General features: G+C 46.3%; 1 protein-coding gene across 1 annotated transcript in view; it reads left to right on the top strand.

Moving 5' to 3' along the window:
* The window catches only part of LOC147423667 (uncharacterized), a 113,238-nt gene that overhangs the window by 69,168 nt on the left and 23,212 nt on the right, over positions 1 to 20,858 (top strand). Inside the window, exons 5-13 of the mRNA XM_086501680.1 lie at positions 1,604 to 1,843; positions 1,925 to 2,008; positions 2,084 to 2,131; positions 7,021 to 7,085; positions 7,230 to 7,278; positions 7,355 to 7,598; positions 7,791 to 7,906; positions 7,989 to 8,069; positions 8,183 to 8,257. Of these exons, the coding sequence (XP_086357806.1) occupies positions 1,604 to 1,843; positions 1,925 to 2,008; positions 2,084 to 2,131; positions 7,021 to 7,085; positions 7,230 to 7,278; positions 7,355 to 7,598; positions 7,791 to 7,906; positions 7,989 to 8,069; positions 8,183 to 8,257 (1,002 nt within the window). The remainder of the gene's footprint in view (positions 1 to 1,603; positions 1,844 to 1,924; positions 2,009 to 2,083; positions 2,132 to 7,020; positions 7,086 to 7,229; positions 7,279 to 7,354; positions 7,599 to 7,790; positions 7,907 to 7,988; positions 8,070 to 8,182; positions 8,258 to 20,858) is intronic.

Raw genomic sequence — 20,858 nt, 5'->3', positions numbered from 1 at the left:
GTTATTTATTCTAGACAATATGGCCAATGTGGCAGGTAGCAACAGTTACATAATACTGCACGTAATACTGCCTATACATATTACATACTTAATAGGTTATTTATACATTCATAAAGAGAATGTAGATTCTAGAGTCTAGTCATGACTTGTTAGAACTTAGGACACCAGCATCCAGAGTACATATGTTCTGTAACAAAATCCAAAATCAGGTGAAACCCCAGCATAGCTCTTTATTGAGGCCACTTATCCTTATATAAGCATACTGCCAGAGCTACCTGGAACTGGAACAGGGAACATGAATGGGAGGGTCTGGAATGGGACAGGAACGGGAACGGGAATGGGGCCGGAACGGTAGACTAAAGAAACACTTGAATTGCCTTCCTTCAGCTTAGCTTAAATCTGCTCCCAAACAACCCCAAAGCGGCCTCCAAATCTGCCCCCAAACCTGCCCTTAAACAGCCCCACATCTGCCCCCATACAGCCCCAAACAGCCCCATTTGCCCATTCCGCCCCCCCATTCCGCCGTTCTATATCGTGTTGCCCCCCCACCCGCCCCCCCAAAATTCCAGTTACACCCCGTTCGTTCCGTCCCCGACCCCGATCAGGGAGCCTGGACCCGTCCGGAACGCCGTTTTGGAACGTTTAGACCACGTTCCGCCCGTTCCCTGCTACACTGGTGCTGCACCTCCACCAAAACATTGCTTAAGTAATCTGCTCACTTTTAACCCCCTTAGGGTCTTACACAAAAAGCATCTGTGATGCTGCCATGTCAGCCAAAACATTGTTACAGTCGTCCATATTACTGCCGCGTCAACTGTGCAACGGGTTCGTACTGTCTACTCCTAGCACGTTCATACAACCCAATGCAGTAAAGCCTGCTGCCACATCATCAATTTGTTAGATATCCCCTCTTAAAGAAAGTAATCATCCTTGCCCACCAAAACCAAACTCAAGAAACTATATGAGCAGACACTGACATCAGGCAAGGATGCTTAGAATACATAAGGCATACATACCACACGAAAGATTCAATTGTCATCTCATCCTGGTCTGACATTTCACATCAAACTCATCCAGATGTTTCAGATGCACCAGTTCAACAGAGATAGAACTGCTGTAGGCACTCATCCCTCAGCTCATGTAAACCTTGAGACTTAAAGGAGTCGTCCTCATGGGCATCCAAGTTTTTATGAGCTCACATTGTTTCTACGGATTTTACATAGACATATACTCACAATAGATACAACACAGTTGCTCATAGCTAGCTGGATTAACAAAGTTCGACAACCATTGGCTTTTGACGTACCAAAGCCTATGGTCAAGATGAGCCTTGTCCAAGCTATCCTCAATGATACGTATTTCTCTAATATTGGCATTGCTCCTTATGAAGCAGCTTTTCGTAAGGGTTTTCTTCTGTGCTGACACGAGTTGTTTCTCCTTCCATCAAGGCTGACAGCAAAGCTGTGCAATCTTGAATGTTAATTTTCTGAAGGCTCTGCTCCATATTTCTTGCAAATGTTCTTCATCCCTTTTCAGCAGCAAAAAGCAGTTAAAGATGTTTTTGATTGCCCTCTTATTGTTTCTCTTGTTTCTTTTATACCAGATTTCCTCCCTACAAAAGGCTGTCAAGAGAGAAAATCTGATCCGCACAATGATCATAGAAGCCAAGGACAATCCTACATCAGAAGCAAGTGTGTTAGAGGACATATTACCAGGCCAAAGAGTGCCAAAACTTCTGGTTGGGGAAGGTGTTTCACGGTCCACCTATTCTTGTGTGGTGCTAGATGCACCCGAAGATTCAAAAACTTGTCAGTATAAATGTGCCGTGTTTTTGGTGCCGAAGGTATGCTTTGATGGCTTATTTGATAAATTTTCTGAATCCGTTGTAGAAAATGTCACCAGTTCTATTTTGTTTTGTTTGCAGGGAAGGAGGCATGAATGGCTTTTCTCCTCTGAAGAGGGACAGTGGCAGGTTGTAGAAAGTGCCAAGGCGAGTCGTCTTATTATGGTGAGTTGACAAACTTGATTCTTTGCCAAATCTAGTCTTCTAGGTTTGAAGCAAAAGTTGTCTTGGTTTGAACAGGTCTTCCTTGATACGGACTTCTATTCTGGAAGCATGGAAGTTATTCAGGTTGACAATGTGTATGGATTCTTATTTCTTCAGAACAATCATATCATATAAATTATAATCTTGTGACAAGAGGTGTATCAATGTTTTGTGAGAGGAACTGTAAAAAAATGCCCCTAGCCATGTTCAGCGTCTAAGATTGCCTGCCTTTTGCATCTCTCTTTCTCTCTCATACTTTGTATATGTATAGCATGCTAGGACTAAGATGCATGGGATTTGGGACTCGGCTACAGAGCCATCGCATTGGTATACAGTGTATGTTTTTTTTTGCTTGTTTCATCCACGATACAATTGTACATGGACACTGTTGTACATCGTTGTCTCATAGGCCATTATGGTCTTCAGCAGCTGTCAGTAAACCAGGTCTATTTCTATCTCTCTTTTGTCATAACGGAAGTGCAGGTCAAGCAAGCATAACAGTCACGAGACAGCCGAGGGGACGACCGTGTGGATTGCATATTGAGTTCACCTCACTCCAGCACAAGAACAGATCATTGAAATTAACTCAATTTGGTGAAGGCAGGAAGAGGGAACGCGAGCAATCTACACAGGAGGGAACACAATTATTAGAGTCTTCATCACGATACCCCTCAAAGCAATAATACATCTCCCTTTTATTTTTTGTAATCCATGATACCTCCCCCCTTAACTAATAGCTTACACGGTTGGAGAGCCTTGGAATCATGTTTAATTTTTTTTGTCTTTTTTATCATATGCCAGACATGGCACCCATTGAACTGAAACGTATAAGAGAGCGACCATGCCCTCCATAAAAGTTTCCCAGAGTTGGTTTTTCTACCGAAACTCTTGCAAAATGATGTATCTTTTCTGTTCTATATAGTTCAGGTTCTGCCTCCAAAGGATGTTAGTATGATCTTCTTTCTTTCTTTCTCTCTTTAGGAATCATATATTAATTAAAGATTCCAAGGGTAGATACCCCAAGATAAAATAAACAAGAGTGGCTGATCACATTAGAGGAGTAATCTCAAAAAAGCCATACAAAACAAGGTGTCCGAGGACGAGTGGTGCTGCCGGAGGATAGATGAGAAGAGAGGAGAATCAGATTGTATGAGCCTGAAGGCTGGCCATAACAAATTTTGTAGAGGGCGAAACCAAAATACCTCTGGTATGATACAAGGCCGCTCTAACTGGAAAACAGTCTGATAATATATTGATCTTTGTGCATCACTCAATTCTCCGTGCCTCTGCTCTTCTTCTAATTCTTGCTTCAGCACAACCGTTCTCCTTCATAACTTTTTCCAAGTGCCGTCCAACAGCTTTGTCATACTTTGAAACTGAGCTTTGAGCCATTCAACCAGCATTGGAAGCTTGAGCCTGCAACTGCTGCGAACGACAGGCCTCCAAATTCTTACAACTTTCCTCTGTCTTCCTTCAGCTTAACCTTCTGAGCATGAAGGTGCAGTCGGTAAACTGGTGCCGATCCAGTATGAGAGATGGAGTGCATCCAGTACGACCTCGGAAAAGCCATAAGGAGACCGAAATGGGCACCCCCTCCTTCCGTCTCTTTCTCTTGCCTGCAGACAGTGAACACGCTGCAGAACATATGTAAGGAAGTTGGCCTCTCCTAAAAGTCTCAGTTTCCAAATAGCATTCAAAAAAGAGGGCCACGCTTATAAAAAGAGAATCGATGCATTAGCAATGCCTCCGGCAGTGCCAACAGCTAGAAAGATATTCACTAGGTTTTAACCTCTCAGCTTTTCTACATACATAGGTGGAAAAACCCCTCTTACTGTGTCAGCAACATAGCAAGAAGAATATTGTCTGTGTCACTACTGCATAAAGGAGTGCAAGCAAGGGCAAACCCTCAATTACTTTATGCTTTCTCAGTTGGATGTGTCTTCTTTTCTTTGCCTCTCTTCTCCTTACTTTTTCTAATCGCTGCAGAAAGGGGGGGGGGGGCATGATTTTTTGGCGGGCGGTTATTTCCGCCTTGCTATTTAAAAAAAAAAAGAAAGTTTGTCACCATTCAATTCTGCAAATTGAAAGAGCATTTATCACTGGGAGCACTACCTTAAATTCCACACGAAAACGACTCCACGATTAGGTCTCCCCAAGCTCAGATAATTAAAATCCTATCAAAATATTTCTAGTGCATAAGTGAAGGGTGAGTTTAGGAAATGAAAAGACCATGGAGGTGGAAAGTCAAAAGACCATGGAGGTGGAAAGTCAAAAGACTTTTTGTGTTCATATAAATAGAATAAAATTAAATGAAAGGATTTCGTAATGGCTCTAAAAAAATTAAAAGTGTTTCCTAAACACCTAACGGCTCTAATGGCTTGAAAACGCTAGAGGAAAGAAAAATCAAGAAGAAAATCATTTCTTTACTAAAGTACCTGTATCTAAAGACTCTTGAGGTTACTTGGTCATCTGTTTGCTGTCTCTACTCCTGACGCATGGATTAATGGGTGTCCGTAAAACAGTGGCCAATGAAGAAAACCCTCTCATAGTGGGGTGAGAGATATAGCGAGGCGGATCCTTCACTGGAGAGCGGTGGATAAGCCTAAGATTGGGGTTTGGCCACCATCAGATGGTCGATTTCCCTTGCCCTTTCACAAAATAACTTTAAAGCTTCTCCTACTCTGTGACAGATGGGCTTATACTCTGGGAGAAGCCAGGCAGTCCCACTATAACAGCAAGACCCTTCCCCAGGCAAGAAAGGTCTCTCTCTGCCTGGAAAGGACACTCCCCTAGACAAAAAAGATGTCTCCAATTGTAATGGAGCGAGATAGAAAAATACTGTGTCACAATCCAAAGTCTCTGGTTTGATGTCTTACTGTAACAGGAGGGCACCACGTGCCAACGGAAAAGAACAGACTGAACAGACTTTAGACACATAGGTCACACGTGCAAACCATCGACGATATCCCATAATTCTTTTTCACAAAAACAGGAGCCGCTGGACTCAATTCTGAAGTAGGGTCCACCACTAGAACACCTGCTGCAAGTTCCTTAGGCTGAGCCTTGAACTCAACCTCATCGGGCTGCTTTTCTTCATCTTGATTGGCTTCTTGATCTTTTGCTTCTCTGTTAGATTCCCCTGCTTTATCCTTAGATTCTCTATCAGAATCTCTCTCTTCAACTTGAGTGTCATTGTTGTGTTCTGTATCGAATTCTCAGTGAGAATCCATGCATGTGCTGCAAAAAATTGGATTGGATCCTCAGTAGGAGAAGAATCAGCTGAAGCTCTGATACCACTGTAACTGGCAAGCCACTGACGAGGTGGCGAATCCACAAAAACACATGACTGAACTTAGAAAAACTCGAAGTGGCTGAGTTCAACCTTCATGCGTTGGCCCCCAAGCCACACGCCCCTTATGATACTTCTTTTACTTTGATAAGAGTACGATTGCCAGCGAGCCACTCTGCAATTATGCAACCATGCTCTTGATACCACTGTAACCTGCAAGCCAATGGCAAGGCAGTGAATCCATACCAAACACATGTCTGAACTTGAAAAATTGTTAACACTTACCGTGCTTTACGTGGATCTGGGATCAGGCTTGGGTCTTTTGATTCGGCCTGGCTCCTGCTCATTGCTCCTCGCATATGATTGAGACAGTCATAGAGCATCACTTTGTGAAAGTTGCTTCCATGTGTGTGGTGTGTGTGAGTTGGATGTTATGCATGTGTCTGTTATTGCATGCTATGTTATTAGTTTTTCTTTGTATGGTGGATGTTGCTGCAAATTTGGTGGCGGCATCTCGTCTTACTTCATCAATGATCTTCATGCGAGCTCCCTCTCCATCGGCTTGTCCTGCTACCTTGAAGATATTTTTGCGAGCTTGGTGGTCTCTCTGTGCATCGACGTATCTTGCCTGCTTTGATGACTTTTTTGTGAGGTTGGTGTTTTATGCGAGGTCCCTTTCCGCTTGCTTGCCCATCATCTTGGGCTCTTCTCTCTTGGTCTTTGAGAGGTGGAGGCTAGAGTATGGTTTCGAGGAGTTTAGCTGAGGATTTCGGTCACCCTCTCCTTTCCTCATTCGAGATTACCCTGAACCACTTCATTATGCACCTAGTGATTCATTGCTGCATGATTATTCGAGGATCTCATAGCAAGTATTGACAAAGAGGGTGATAGAGGTGCATTGGATACCCTTGCTGCTTTATTTGGATGATGATGTTCTCATTGCTGACTCACGAGAGGGCTACAAAGACAATCGGATGCATTATGGAGTTATGGACAGAATAGAGATTTTCCTGTGAACTTGGCAAGATGAAGGTGCTGATCTTTAACACCACAACACAGTGGGCGATCGCATCAGCACCAACGTGTACTTAATGGTCAGAAAGTGGTGGAGTATGTCAAGTCCTACACATATCTGGGAGTCCTTTTTACAGGAACCTCTTTCTCTTGGGGGGGGGGGGGGGGGGCAGCCCATTGAGGAGATCAGGCTTTGTGAGATAGGCCACGAGCTGGGCTGTAGCAAAACTTGTGCAAGCAAAGATCAAGGCCTTCTTGGCAAGTCAACTATGTTCCTGCCCAGGGTCTGCCTAAAAAGAGTAATCTAATAATAGCATATGACATATGCACATCCTGTAAACGGCTACATTTCAGCGCTTTCAAGCGAGAGATGCTGACTGAAAAAATACTGCTTGAAAGACTATAAGCATCTTACAGACGAACATACTGTTGAATCCAGCACCGATTCTGTATGGTGATTGTAGTAATTTTAGTACATGTGCTTGTAGAATGATGTTTGTAGCATCTCAAGTGCTAGGCAATGGTTTCTTATGCATGCGTCACAACAAAATAAAGTGTGTGAGGTGTTCAGACGGCTCTTTGGAGTAGATGATTTGTGGAGTTTCCGAGCATTGTTCATGTTGGATATCATCAAGGCAGTTTGTGAGGCTTAGTACTTGTTTTGTCTCAGAATGATCTTTCGCCTCTTGTTCAAGAATTGCTACCAAACAACTGTAAAGCTGGCGTAAGCGTACCGTAAGTAATGGCATACTGCCAAATTTCTGCAGGATTCACTATTTCAAATAGTTTTTATCATGCCATTAGCTAAGTACTGCAGCATCCTAAAATGGGAGCAAGGTCTGCTTAGCTCATTCTTTCAAATTTTTTTGATGATTGCAGATATTTGATGTGCAGTGATGGGGTTCTGAAGAGGGAAATACTGGAGGAGGTACAGAAAGAGTATGTAAGAGGAGATGGCTTGTAGCTCTATGGTTAACTTTTCACTGCTTACATGCTCCATACAGGTGGAATCTTCTCTAACAGGTGCCATTCTTGTGGAGAACGTGGTTCTTATGAATGAAAACATGGATGGTTCTAGTCATGAAAGATATTTTCGTCGACTTGCGTTCCGACGTAACCCAAATATGATACAGTCAGAGGCCCTACTTATAAAGGTTGCCCGTAAAAGCCACAGGAGGAGCAAAGCTGGTGGCAAGGGAAACAAGTTAGTCAAAACAAAGGCTGACAAGGATGAAGTTTCTATAAATAGTAATCTCTGTACCACCTATTCCGTCCTGTTGCATAGGGAGTAAAATCTGGCTGATAGTTATTTTTGTACCCACTAGCAAAGGGCCTCTATTAATGTATCTCAGAACGTTTATATTTATTTCAGCTAAGAGTGTCTGACAAAGGAGCCCTATATCATTGTCCTGTCGTGCTTAATGTGTTGGGTATGTTTAGGTGACGACTTTCAAGTGGATCATAGTTATTTGGCTAGTCCTTATCATGCTGTAATGATAGCTGGGCTATCACTGATCGCATCAAATTTGACAAATTGGATCTCGTCGCATGTTTTGGTGCCCCCTCACTACCTTGCTCATCTTTTCTTTCAAAGTCTAGCTGCTTCATAATTTCAGCCATTCCTTTTGTCCTGTGCAGGTGAGAGTTGCCATTGTCGGGCTTGGAGCAGGACTGCTTCCCATGTTTTTACATAAACACATGCCTTTTGGAAAGATTGAGGTAGGCTTTCAATGCAACTGCTAATATTATAGCTCTGTATCAAACTGTATTTGCACGAAGACTGGAGTTTCTCATCTTATACCATGGGTTCTTAATAATAATTTCACAAGCAGGTCATGGAGTTGGATTCCATAATAGGCGGTCTTGCAAAACGGTATTTCGGCTTCATTGAAGATGAACGTATGAAAGTGAGTGCAAACAGCAACCTTAGATATGCTACTTTAATTTTTTTTCTTGACCTTACCTAAAGATGTGTCTACATCAATTCTCAAATTGTTGTTCCCCTTTGTCATTTTGTTTTCAGCGTCCTTATTTCGGGTGTCTTCCAGATTATCTGCCACTACCTCCTCACATTACATACCCGCTATACATTTACACCAAAACTGACTCTCTATTGATACAGAGGAGATCTATAGTCATCTATGTACAACAGTCAGGCTAGGACTCTCTGTGGAGGAGATCACCACTTTACTGACTGAGATGTTGCATGATGCAGCAGTAGAGGCATACCTACACACTCAGTCTGATCAGAGACGTCGTTCTAAGAGCATGCCTTTAAACAGTTGGTATGACAAGGAGTGTAGAGAGACGAGAGCACAGCTTTAGAGGGCTTCTCCTAGGGTTCATCAATCACAGACAGTCTCGGATAGCCTCCAGCACCTTATGCGACGGAAGAAGCGAGCATTTCTAGCTCGGATGGAGGGAGCCTTATACCAGTTGTTCTTGAGTAGAGACTTACGAGAGGCATGGCGTTTCTTTTTTGAGCACTCCCCTCCCCCAATGATTACTTCTCCCGATGTGTGGGGTCATTATGTAACATCCTTATATACGGTCCCTAGACAAACACCAGATCCTCTTGAGCCATTCCCATCTACGAGTACCTTCTTTACCACTGAGATGGTAAAGACGACCATTGACAGGATGAAGACCAGGTGGGCATATGGTCTAGCAGCAGAGCACGTTATACATGCTAGAGATATGCTGGCAGAGGTTCTTGCAATTCTGTTCAATCATGTCATGTGTGAGGGTTTACCTGAGACTTGGAGAGTATCTACTATTGTGCCTTTCTTCAAGGCAAGTGATCCTACGGAGCGTGGAAACTACCGTACTATTATGATTGGACAACCAATGGCACGGTTGTATGCATCCGTCCTTGAGCAGCAGTTGAGCAGATGGGCAGAGAGTGAGGGCATACGGGCAATAGGACATACTGGTTTCAGGAGAGGCTTCTCCTCTCTTGATCATATTCTGACACTCAGAGGCATCATTGAGGAGGGTAGGGCACATGGGAGATGGATTTATTGTAGCTTTGTGGATTTCCGCAAATCATTTGACATGGTACCTAGAGCCAGATTTATGCGCAAACTACAAGAGATGGGTGCCCATTAAGTTGATTTGGGGATCATGGCTCTATTCAGATCAGTGGTGGGACATGTATGTTTCCGATTACATTCACAGAGAGGGTGACAGAGGTGCCCAGCTGGCAGGGACATGAATTCCATTGTTGTTATATGTTGATGATATTGTGTTGATCTCTGATTCATTAGAGGGTATGCAACAACATTTGGATGCATTACATAGCTTTGCCAAGGATAGTGGATTGTCTGTAAAACTTGGTAAAACCAAGGTTATGGTGTTTGACACCACACCATAGTTGATCAGGAGATCAACACCTACATTCTCTTATGGTCATGAGATTGTGGAGTACACAGATGCAAACACTTATCTTGGGGTAGCCTTCACTAGGCCAAGGTTTTCTTTGAAAAGAGAAGCAGAGGCTAGATTGATCAGAGCGTATGCAGGCTTGGGAGGATTGGAGAGGATGTGTTTGCATGTTTAATTCCAAGAACCCGGAACAAAGCTCTGGCTCTTTGATACCTTGGGAGCTTCATCTATGCTCTATGGGGTTCGGGTTTGGGGACCCTCTGTGGGTCAGGATGGGTGGAGAGGCCCTTGGTATCTATGATCTCTCGGCTAATTAGAGCGAAGGCCTCCGTGCCACAGGAGATCATTAGAGCAGAGTTAGCAGCCCCCCCTCTGGAGATAGAGGCGCTTACCAGATCAGTCTCCTTTATGCACAGCTTGGGATACTACCAGAGACAGATATGCCAGATTGGCCCTTGAGTCCTCCAAACAGTTAGCTTTACAGGGGGACACCATGCTAGTATGTGCAAATGTCATCATGGTTCCAGATGTTAACGTTATAGTCACCTTAGCAAATTGCCCTACCCAGACTTTGACCAATAAGTAAAATAAATACCTAAAAGCCAAAATAAATATTGGGATCACATTGGGCAGTTCACTTGAGATGCCATAACTTTAACATCCTCTCTGCAGCTCATAGTGGACATAAATAGTGAGACCAAGGTGATAAAGAAGCTACCATGGACACCCCAGAAGAGGCCTGCAAATAGGTACACCTCGGTTATGTTACCCTTAACTTTTTACCTTAGAAGAATGCCATCGTGAGCATTGGTTTCCTTTTAGAAAATTGAATTGTAGACCACACTACGCCCAAGAATCCCCATTCGTGAACTGTGAACACAATACGAGACAATGAACTTTGAAACACATTCTGTCCATAGTCCGACCAACAACAATGGATTGGTGTGCACTTATCCATAGTGTTTTAGATACGTCTGATTGGTTCCCTGCCAGATGCATGTGCCTTGAACTTTGATCCACGGGTTCAAACACCAATATCTTGAATTCCAATACAAGGATCCAAATTATTTACAAGGAGCATTGCTTGCCTCTCTCTGCCACTCACAAGCCTCTCTCTGGTTGAAGCTAGTGGAAGCAACAGCCTTTTGACTAGAAATCTGGTGCCATGGCCACTGTGGTCGCCACCATTGTCCAGCTTGCCCTTGCCTTTGTCTCTTTGTGAGTTCTTGCTTTTCTCTTTGGCTTTAAACTCCCGAGCCAAACAAAGCATTGTATCACATTTATAACATTGGTTGTCGGACCTTGCCTTTGTCTCTTTGTGAGTTCTTGCTTTTGTCTTTGGCTTCAAACTCCCGAGCCAAACAAAGCAAATGTATTACATTTATAACATTGGTTGTTGGACCTCGTGGGTACCGAGGCAGCTAATTGAGTACTGGTACTGCCGTCCTTGTCAAGCTTGCCTTTGCCTTTGTCCTCTAGCAAACTCGTCCATTTGCTTTTGGCTTCACAATCCTGAGCCAAACAAATCTACGGATTCCTTGAGAATTACATTTGAGCATAGGTTGCTAACTGGGCATCAGCTGATGCGCTTTCCATAGCCAATGGTTGGTGTTGGTCCTTCATATCCGTTGGAGACAATCGTGGGAACAAACTCCTAGGGCTTAAGATGATAGCATTAACAAAACGCAATCAAACTATCAAGCACCTTTGCTGTTGTATACACTTCCTTTGGTGGCCCATTGTAGCCACCTCAGAACTACATCTCAGCACAAGCCGTCTTAACAAACGCCGATAGTGCCACTTCCCCTATGCATTTTGTTTAAACGCTAGGGAAAAAAATGCTAGTCACCCCTCACCGCTTCTTCTTCTGGTGCTAGTCCTCGATCATGGAGCCTTTACTATGATACCATGTCAAAGTCGACGATGCGGAAGCGTAGAGCAACACGGAGAATACACGAGAGAGAGAGAGAGAGAGAGAGAGAGAGAGAGAGAGAGAGAGAGAGAGAGAGAGAGAGAGAGAGAGAGAGAGAGAGAGAGAGAGAGAGAGAGAGAGAGAGAGAGAGAAATGAAGTGAAATGTTATATTAACGTCTTCAAAAGGCCAAAATGACCTATGAGACCAAAAAGTTACAATTGGTGAATCTGATACCATGTCTGAGTACAGAAATTACAAAGTTACCAAGTTACAGAGAACTAACACTAAAACACTAAGGAGAAAGGAAAGGAAATAAGGGGGGGGGGGAGGGGGGGTTTGTGGGTTCAGATGAAATCTCTCATCGGTCGCTGTCGGATCTCATCGACCTCTTCCATGGTCAGAACTCTGGTTGGGCGTCTTGCATGTCGAGCTAGAGTGATCTGTATTTTTGTTGCAACCTTCGTCGGTAGTGGGAGACCCCCCGAGGTCGTGGATGTCTGGATCTTCCAAGTTCAGTGGCTCTGTCAAGCAGTGTACCTCTAGTATGAGTAGGCTGTAATGACTGCTCCGTTTGCTCTCCTCTGTCTGGTGTAAAGAACTCTGTGATTCGTCTCTGAGATTGTCTTTCCCGTGATGTCCTCAGCAAGCTCTCCCTAAGTCTGCGCAACTCTAGCAGGAACAATCCGAGACACTTCTGATCCTTATATCTCATGACTCTAGAAAAAGGTCCGAACCCTTCTCTGAACAGGCAGTGGAAGCGTGCGCGTATCTCATAGTATGCCGAGCAGTGGCATGTGTAGTGCAACTCTGTCTCTGGCTCTAAGTTACATAGGTGACATATCCTGGCTCCTGCCGGCACCCCTTAAAATCGGCCAGTCTCGATCTGGAGCTGATGTGAGGATGTGCGTATCTGTCCAATAGCGCATCTTATCCCATGAGATAAGTGTGTATCCATGTATGCTGGCCTAGTCACAAAGCCATCCTCCGTGAGTTGGAGAAGATGCTCTCTGTAGAAGGCCATCTTCGTGCCCAACTCCTGTGTATTTAGCTGAATCAGATCTTGACGTATGAGCCTGGTGATCTCTGTCCGTGTGAGGGACAAGGAGGGTGCATCCAAGGAGTATTGAAGCGGAGGTAATCTGTCCATGTTGAGACCATGCGATTGGAACCATGATGCCATCTGTCCATACCAACATGCTGTATCACCTTGTAGAGCTAGTTGTCGAGATGACTCCAGGGCAAGCCGAGCGTATCTGTCTCTGGGGAGATCCCATAGACCGTGCATAAAGGAAACTGATCTCGTCAGTGCCTCCACCACGAGAGGGGGGGCGGCTAGCTCGGCTCGGATAATCTCATGTGGTACTGAGGCCTTAGCTCGAATAATCCGAGCGATCATAGAGACCAGAGGCCTCTCCATACATCTCCATCCATCTGTGTTGCCAGATCTCCCATAGTGGTCCACTGAGTGTCCCCATACCTGAACTCCATAGAGCATAGTTGGAGTCACTAGAGTGTCAAAGAGCCAAAGCTTATGTTCGCGGTTCCTGAAACTGAACCTGCGAACACATTCTCTCCAGTCCTCCCAAAGCTGCATATGCTCTCGTTAGTCTAGTCTCTGATGCTCTCCTTAGTGAAATACCGGTCCACCGAATGCTACCCCAAGATAGGTATATGCATTTGTGTACTCCACAGTCTCCTGGCCATACATAAATGTGGGTGCCCACCTCCTGACCCACTGTTGTGTGGTGTTGAACACCATAACCTTGGTTTTCCCCAGATTGACCGACAGTCCACTGTCACGAGCAAATGTATGCAGACCATCCAAATGATGCTACATCCCCTCTGGGGAGTCTGAAATCAGCACAATATCATCAGCATATAGTAACAGCGGAATCCATGTCCCTGCTAGTTGAGCCCCCCTGTCCCCCTGCCGCTCTACATAGTTTGAAAACTCATCCACATACATCCCAAAAAGAGTCGGGGATAGTGGGCATCCCTGCTTTACTCCAATAGTGGAGTGGACCATGTCAGACATTCCCTCAGTGGTGCGTACCCGCCCCATCACTGTCCTGTATAGAGCCAAAATACCCCATATCAGCTCTGTAGGCACACCCATGTCCTGTAGTCTGTGTATAAGTCTCGCTCTCGGCACTGTGTCAAAAGCTTTGCGGAAATCCACAAAGCTACAATAGATTCTCTTGCCATGGTGTCTACCCTCCTCAATAATAGCTCTGAGTGTCAGAATTTGGTCAAGAGTGGAGAAACCTCTCCTGAAACCTGCTTGCCCTGGTGCTTTTTGTCACCAGCGTGTGACTACTATCTATCCTTTTTGTTGATTTCTTTCTTATTATCTATTTACTTTCACTTTTTGGAAACACCCCTCGGGAAATCTAACTGCCCTGCATTGCATAGCTAGTGTGGAACTGTCCAGAGGGAGTCCAGGCTTGAGGGCAAGAGAGCACTAAGGTTGGACAAAGACTATGGTTAGCCAAAGTGGGGTCATTGACTAGCCAAAGTGGAATCCTTTGCTACAGAGGCTACATTTCAATTCTGGGTGTGGCCACAGTGTACAAAGAGGGTCGGATGACCTAGAAAGATACAATGGCAGCATCTCCTAAAATTTAGGGAACTGCTATTTTGGGACCTGAAAATGTGTTGACGTCATTACCTCCGGAATGACAAGGGGAACATTTTCTTACTCTGCCGTGAAGTCAACTGGGCAACCGGTTGGGATATTTTTAGACGGCAACCCCGAAACGGGAAAATGCTTATAAATGTGCCAAGTGGCACCTTCTGGTGCACTTGCCTCATGCAACAAGAGTTGGCGCTGAATTTAGGAGGGGGAGAGCCTCATTTTCAGTTTTGTCACAGGTTAAGAGCTATGGAGTGCTTGCTTTCCCTCTTATGCACAGTGCGGTGCCAGGAGTGATGCCCTGCACGCTACGCACTGCGTCCTCTCTCCCCTTTGGCAGTATGTTATGCCCCTCTAGTGGGCTCTTCATTTGACCAATGTACAGTTGTGTGGGTTCATGCGCGATTGCCGAGGCAAGAGCCTCTTGTACAGGTACTGGACTAGCTAGCGGCTAATCCCCCCGCAGGTACAGGTGAATTCGGAGAGGTTTCACGCCAGAAATCTCGTCCGATTCAAAGGGCAAGTAGCCCTACAGGTGCGGGAGCTCGAGGACTTGCTACGGATGCGACCGGCACGCGAAACGAAGCCCGAAACAGTGAATTACAGCCTGCTGTGTATTTTTGCAGGTTTAGGGTTTTGGCCCTAAACGGACCCTAATACCCCTAGGAGGTTCGGGGACGCAAGGGGACCGCTGTACATGTGATCTGGCGCATTTTCAGGGCTGAAAACAGAGAATTCAGCGTGCTGCAGATTCTCGTCAGGTTTTGCAAAGTGCCCGTATGCGTCGGGAAAGTCAGTCAATGCGTGGGAATACTGACTGTGAAGTGTCCTAGTACAGTTATGCTACCGAAATCAGGCCGGAACAGTGGAAATTCAGCCGAGTTTGTGCGGGGCAGCTTGTAGGGATCCACAGCGTTTATTCCCTCTTTTGAACAATAAAGAAATACCGAAAGGGGCGCCTAAGTTAGGGGCCAATCTGGTGTCGGTCTACTCATACAGGTGCAATCTAGCAGCCTGTATCCCTCTCCCCTTTGTTGTGTCTTGAAAGTACAGGTAAAATAGACGACTAATAATGGGTGAAAGCTAAATCAAGGTTTAAAGTAAAGTCTACTGCCCTTTTTGGATTGAACAGGCCGGTTTCACTTTTATTCCCTCTCGCTCTGCCCATCTACTCAGCTCCTGCTCAAGAACGGATGCACACAACCTAGCTAATGTGTGGCCAACCATGATGGTGCGATAATTCGCGGGAATCATGGGATCTCCTGACTTGAAAATAGGCACAATCGTAGACATACTCCAGGTCTCCGGGAAGCCTTCATACATGGCTCGATTAAACATCATAGCCAAGAGCTCTGCAAGCATATCCCTGGCATGGATGAAGTGCTCTGCTACCAGATCATCATGATCGTGCGCTCTCCTTGTCTTCATCCTGTCAATGGCTTTCCTTACCCTCTCGGCAATAAAGAAAGAACATGTCTCTGGGCATGTCTCTAGTGGGTTCAGCAGAGGTGGTTGCCCTGATGCTGTGTAGAGAGATGTGGCATATTCCCCCCATGTCTCAGTGGAGGTGACCGCGGGCGGTGGTGAATGCTCGTGGAACAGCCTCCATGCTTCGCCTGAGTCCTGACTTATAAATAGCTGATATAGATCCCGCTCTAGCTGAGATAGATAGGCCCTTTTCTTTCGTCGCACTAGGCGGCGAAAGATAATCCATGATTGTCTATGTGTGGTAATACCCGTGAGCACTTCCCTCTGTAGTTTGATCCTCGTTTCTCTGCACTCCTCATCATACCAACTGTTCTGGGGCATGTTCCCAGATCGTCTCCATGTGGGCTGGCTGTGGGGGTATGCCTCTGATGCTGCATCATGGAGCGTCTGTCAATATCTGAGTGAGTTCATCTAGTGGCTGTCCCGGCTCCTGGGTGCATAGCTACCTGTATATCTCATCCATATACACAGAATCCGTCTCCCTCATGAAGGTATACCGAGTGTGTGTGGGGACCTCTCGTAACGGAGCTGTGCTGAACTGAAAGGTCAGGGTGAAAGACACGATAGCATGATCAACTGCTACTCCAACTGGCCTAGTGCCTACCATGAAATCCTGAAAGAATGGAATGAGACCTGGCTGGGCCATGACATAATCCACTGTGTTGGCACCATGTCGGTGTGGAAAGCAAGTAAAACCTCCAGCTGTCGAAAATCTTTGTAGGCCATTCACAATGGCCAACCTGTGTGCGGTTCCCATATCTATCAAGTATCTGCCATATTCAGTGTATTCCTCATCTTGTAATAGTCTGGATAGACCCATCTCTGTGACGCTCCCTGAGCATCTCTTCGGAAGTATCATAAAACATTGTTTGGTGGTGGGCAATCCTAGCATTGAAATCCCCTAGTATGATAATGTCGCCATCCTTGGAAAACTCCCATATGTCATTATCCAAAATAGCAAAGGGGGATTGTCCTCTAGGTGATGCATATACTGACGTACTAGGAGGAAAGTAACAAATAGCAATGTAGAGGTATTTGCCCGTCTTTGCCCTGAGCCTCACCCACATGTACCTAGCCTGTTCATCCTTGCATGCTATATATATCATTGGCTACAGTTCCTCCTTGAACAGAACTGCCATTCCCCCTGAGCCCCGTCCTCGATGCTCCGATCTGGTCTCCTGTCTGCAGGCTATCTCCCATCTATATCCGCTCACCTGTGGCATGGATTGTCCTGGTGCTTGATGCGTCTCAGAGTAGAAAATGATGTCTCTCCCCGTGAAGCTATCCTCAAAGGCCCCTACATCAAGACGGAGTGACCCGTTACAATTCCAGGTTTCCATCTTTAGTGTGGTCCGATAGGTCTCGCACCGTCATGCGGGGCGTCGTTCCAGTATCACCACCTTTCCATCCCTGTAAAAAGCAATCTTCCCCTTTTCCCTTGCTGCTCTTATTTCCGGCATTACTTCTTGCATATGAGCAATCTGCGAGAGGGTGAGGTCATCTCCAAGAAAGATGCCCGTCTTCTTTAGAGTCGCTCTCTTCTTCAAGAAGTCTTTCTTCGCTTCCATGGAGGGGAAGCGGAGAATGAGTGCCCTTTCCTTCGAGGTTTCTCCGTTGCTCCCACTTTTCTTAGTGCCCACTCTCCAAGCCCTCGTATGCGTCTGCTTGTTGGCCCCCACCAAGGTCATGAGTTCTTTCACCTCTTTGTCTACATTATCTTGGTCTCTGAGGCCACATATCCTTACGTGTAGGGCCCGCACACGTCTCCTTTGCTCCTCTTCTAGTGTCAAGTTGATGATGGTTGGTGTGGGGGTGGGAGTTATTTCCTTGCCTTTCCCTTTCTTGACAATCTCGATCCATTTTTCGGCCTTTTCTGCTTTTTGCTGGGTCTTTGTGATGACATCTACCCACGAGGTTGTCATTTCTTTTTGTTGCTCCCCACCTTCTTTGATGGCCGGTACTTGTTCCTTAATCTTGTTAAGCTCTTCGATGACAGAGGGTTGAAGTTTTCCGTCTTCGAGGACATTCTGTGATCGCACCTCTGCAAGCTCTTTCTTGAGTCGTGCGATTCCCTCATCTTGGGCCTTCACGCGGTCTTCGAGTGTACGTATCGTGCTTTCCTGTGTTGCCACGCGTGCATCGAGGCCGTTAATAGTACCTAAGAGGTGGCGGTTGATCTTGCTGATGGACTCGCCCAGTTCTTCTTTGCATTTTTGGATGGCATCCTCCACCGGGTCATCCTTGCTATTCGGCTTTCTCATGATTGAGAGGCCACTACAGAAAAAGGGGGGGGGGGGGGGGGGGGGGGGGGGGGGGTAGGGGGTATCGGAGAGAGGAAGAGTGATTTTTTTTTTTCCCTCTACGTGGACAGAGATCGGTTTTCTCTCTCTACGTGAGCTTTTTTTTTTTTCTTCTCTCTCTCTCTCTCTCTCTCTCTCTCTCTCTCTCCACGCTCCTTTTTAACCCCTCTCTACGCCTGAAAACTCTCCCTCTCTCTCTCTCTACGCCTGAAAACTCTCTCCCTCTCTCTCTCTCTACCCTACCTTTCTCTCTCTCTCTCTCTCTCTCTACGCCGACAAGGGGCTTAGGGTTGGGGGGGGTGGGTGTTTAGGGTTCAAGAGGGCGGTGGGCGGGTTGCAGAGAGGAGGGGGGAAGGAGGCGGGGGGGCATGGTGCAGAGAGAGCGGGCAGGGCACGAGGGGGCGTGGGCAGTGCGAGGGGCTGGGCAGCGCGCGCGCGCGAGAGAGAGAGAAATGAAATGAAATGTTATATTAACGTCTTCAAAAGGCCATAATGACCTATGAGACCCGAAAGTTACAAAGTGGTGGATCTGATACAAAGTCAGAGTAACAAAATAACCTAACAACAGTACAAAACAAAGATATATACTATGGGGTCCTAAGTTGATCGATGTGAACCAAGCAAAAGACTAAGCAAAAAAATGGGCGGCTTGTTGGGATAGCTGAATCACAAGAGATCTAGCATCGGTCGTTGGCGAATCTCATCAATTTCCTCCATGGTCAGTAGTCTGACCGGGCGTCGTGCATGCCTGGCCAGCGTGCTCCGAATTTTCTGTCGTAGCCTCCGTCGATGCTGTGTAGTTCTTCGCAGTCGCGGGCGCTTGGATTTCCCTAGTTTAATCGCTCGATCAATCAGTGTGCCTCTGGTGTGAGACGAGGGGGAGCTCTGGTGTGGGAGTGGCCCTTGCGGCTGTCCCGTGTCTGCTCTGAAGAAGTCTGTGATCCGTCGTTGAGACTGGCTAGCCTCGCCATTCATCAGGCTATCTCTTTGTCTGCACAGCTCGAGCAAGAACAAACCCAGACATCTCTGATCTTCGTATCCCATGACTCTTGAGAGTGGTCCAAAACCTTCTCTGAACAAGCAATGGAAGCGGCCTCGTATCTCGTAGTAGACAGGGCAGCGACATGTATAGTGTAGCTCTGTCTCAGGTTCCATGTTACACAAGGGGCATGTCCTGTCCTCTACTGGTACTCTGCTGTATCTCCCAGTCTCAATCCGCAACTAGTGAGAAGATGTGCGTAACTGGCCAATAGCACATCGTATCCCATGGGACAAGTGGGTATCCATGTATCTGGGTCTCGCCACAAAATCATCTTCCGTAAGCTGGAGAAGGTGGTCTTTGTAGAAAGCCATCTTCGTGCCCAATTCCTGTGCTGGTTGTATCCATGTCCTTCTGGTGTCTAGCTGGGTTAGGTCTTGGCGTATGAGCTTGGTGATCTCTGATTGTGTAAGGGTGAGAGATGGTGCATCCAATGAGTAATGGAATGGTGGCAGCCAGTCTATGCTGAACCCATGTGCCTGAAACCATGATGTCATCTCCCCATACCAGCATGTTGTATCTCCTTGTATTGCTAACTGTCGAGAGGATTCAAGTGCTATGCGAGCATATCTATCTCTAGGAAGTTCCCATGTGCGGTTTATGAAGGAGACTGATCTGGTGAGCGCCTCCACCACAAGTGGGGGCGCCGCTAGCTCTGCTCGGATAATGGCCCGTGGTACTGATGCCTTGGCTCTAATGAGCCGCGAGATCATAGAGACGAGAGGTTTCTCCATGTTCCCCCATCCGTCTGAGCGACCCGTCCTCCCGTGGTGTCCCAGTGAAGGTCCCCATATCTCGGTTCCATAGAGCAATGCTGAAGCCACCAAGGTGTCAAAGAGCCAGAGCTTCGTTCGGGGCTCCTGAAACTGAACCTGCGAACACATCCTCTCCAATCTACCCAATGCTACGTGGGCTCTAGTAAGTCTGGTTTCTGCTGCTCTTCTGAGTGAGAATGTAGGTCCGCTAAAAACCACTCCAAGGTAAGTGTAAGCGTCTGTGTACTCCACCGTCTCCTGGCCGTATGTGAGTGTAGGTGCTGACCTCCTGATCCACTGTGGGGTGGTATTAAACACCATAACCTTGGTTTTACCCAGGTTGACAGACAAACCACTTTCGTGGGCAAACGTATGCAGAGCATCCAATTGACGTTGCATTCCCTCTGGGGATTCGGAGATCAACACTATGTCATCAGCATATAACAAAAGTGGAATCCATGTCCCTTCCAACTGAGCACCTTTATCTCCATCGCTGTCAATGTAGTCAGAAATCTCATCCACATACATACCGAAAAGAGTGGTAGAGAGCGGGCAGCCTTGCTTCACCCCAATAGTGGAGTGAACCGGTGTAGAAAGTCCCTCCGGGGTGCGTACATGCCCTACTACTGATCTGTACAATGCCATGATCCCCCAAATGAGTTCTATGGGTACTCCCATTTCCTGTAATCTGCACATCAGTCTAGCTCTGGGTATCGTGTCGAAAGCTTTGCGGAAGTCCACAAAGCTACAATAGATCTGTCTCCCATGAGATCTGCCTTCCTCGATGATGGCCCTGAGTGTTATGATGTGGTCGAGAGTAGAGAAGCCTCTCCTGAATCCTGCCTGCCCAGTTGCACGTATTCCTTCCCTCTCTGCCCATCTACTCAGCTGTTGCTCAAGAATGGATGCATACAACCGTGCCAGTGTGTGCCCAATCATAATAGTGCGATAATTCCCAGGCTCCATGGGGTCTCCTGATTTGAAGATAGGTACGAT

Source organism: Adiantum capillus-veneris, chromosome 26, assembly GCF_014529385.1.
Source record: "Adiantum capillus-veneris isolate H3 chromosome 26, ASM1452938v2, whole genome shotgun sequence".
Classification (NCBI taxonomy): domain Eukaryota; kingdom Viridiplantae; phylum Streptophyta; class Polypodiopsida; order Polypodiales; family Pteridaceae; genus Adiantum; species Adiantum capillus-veneris.
Note: the sequence above shows the minus strand (reverse complement) of the source record. Positions and strands in the feature narration are given on the sequence as shown.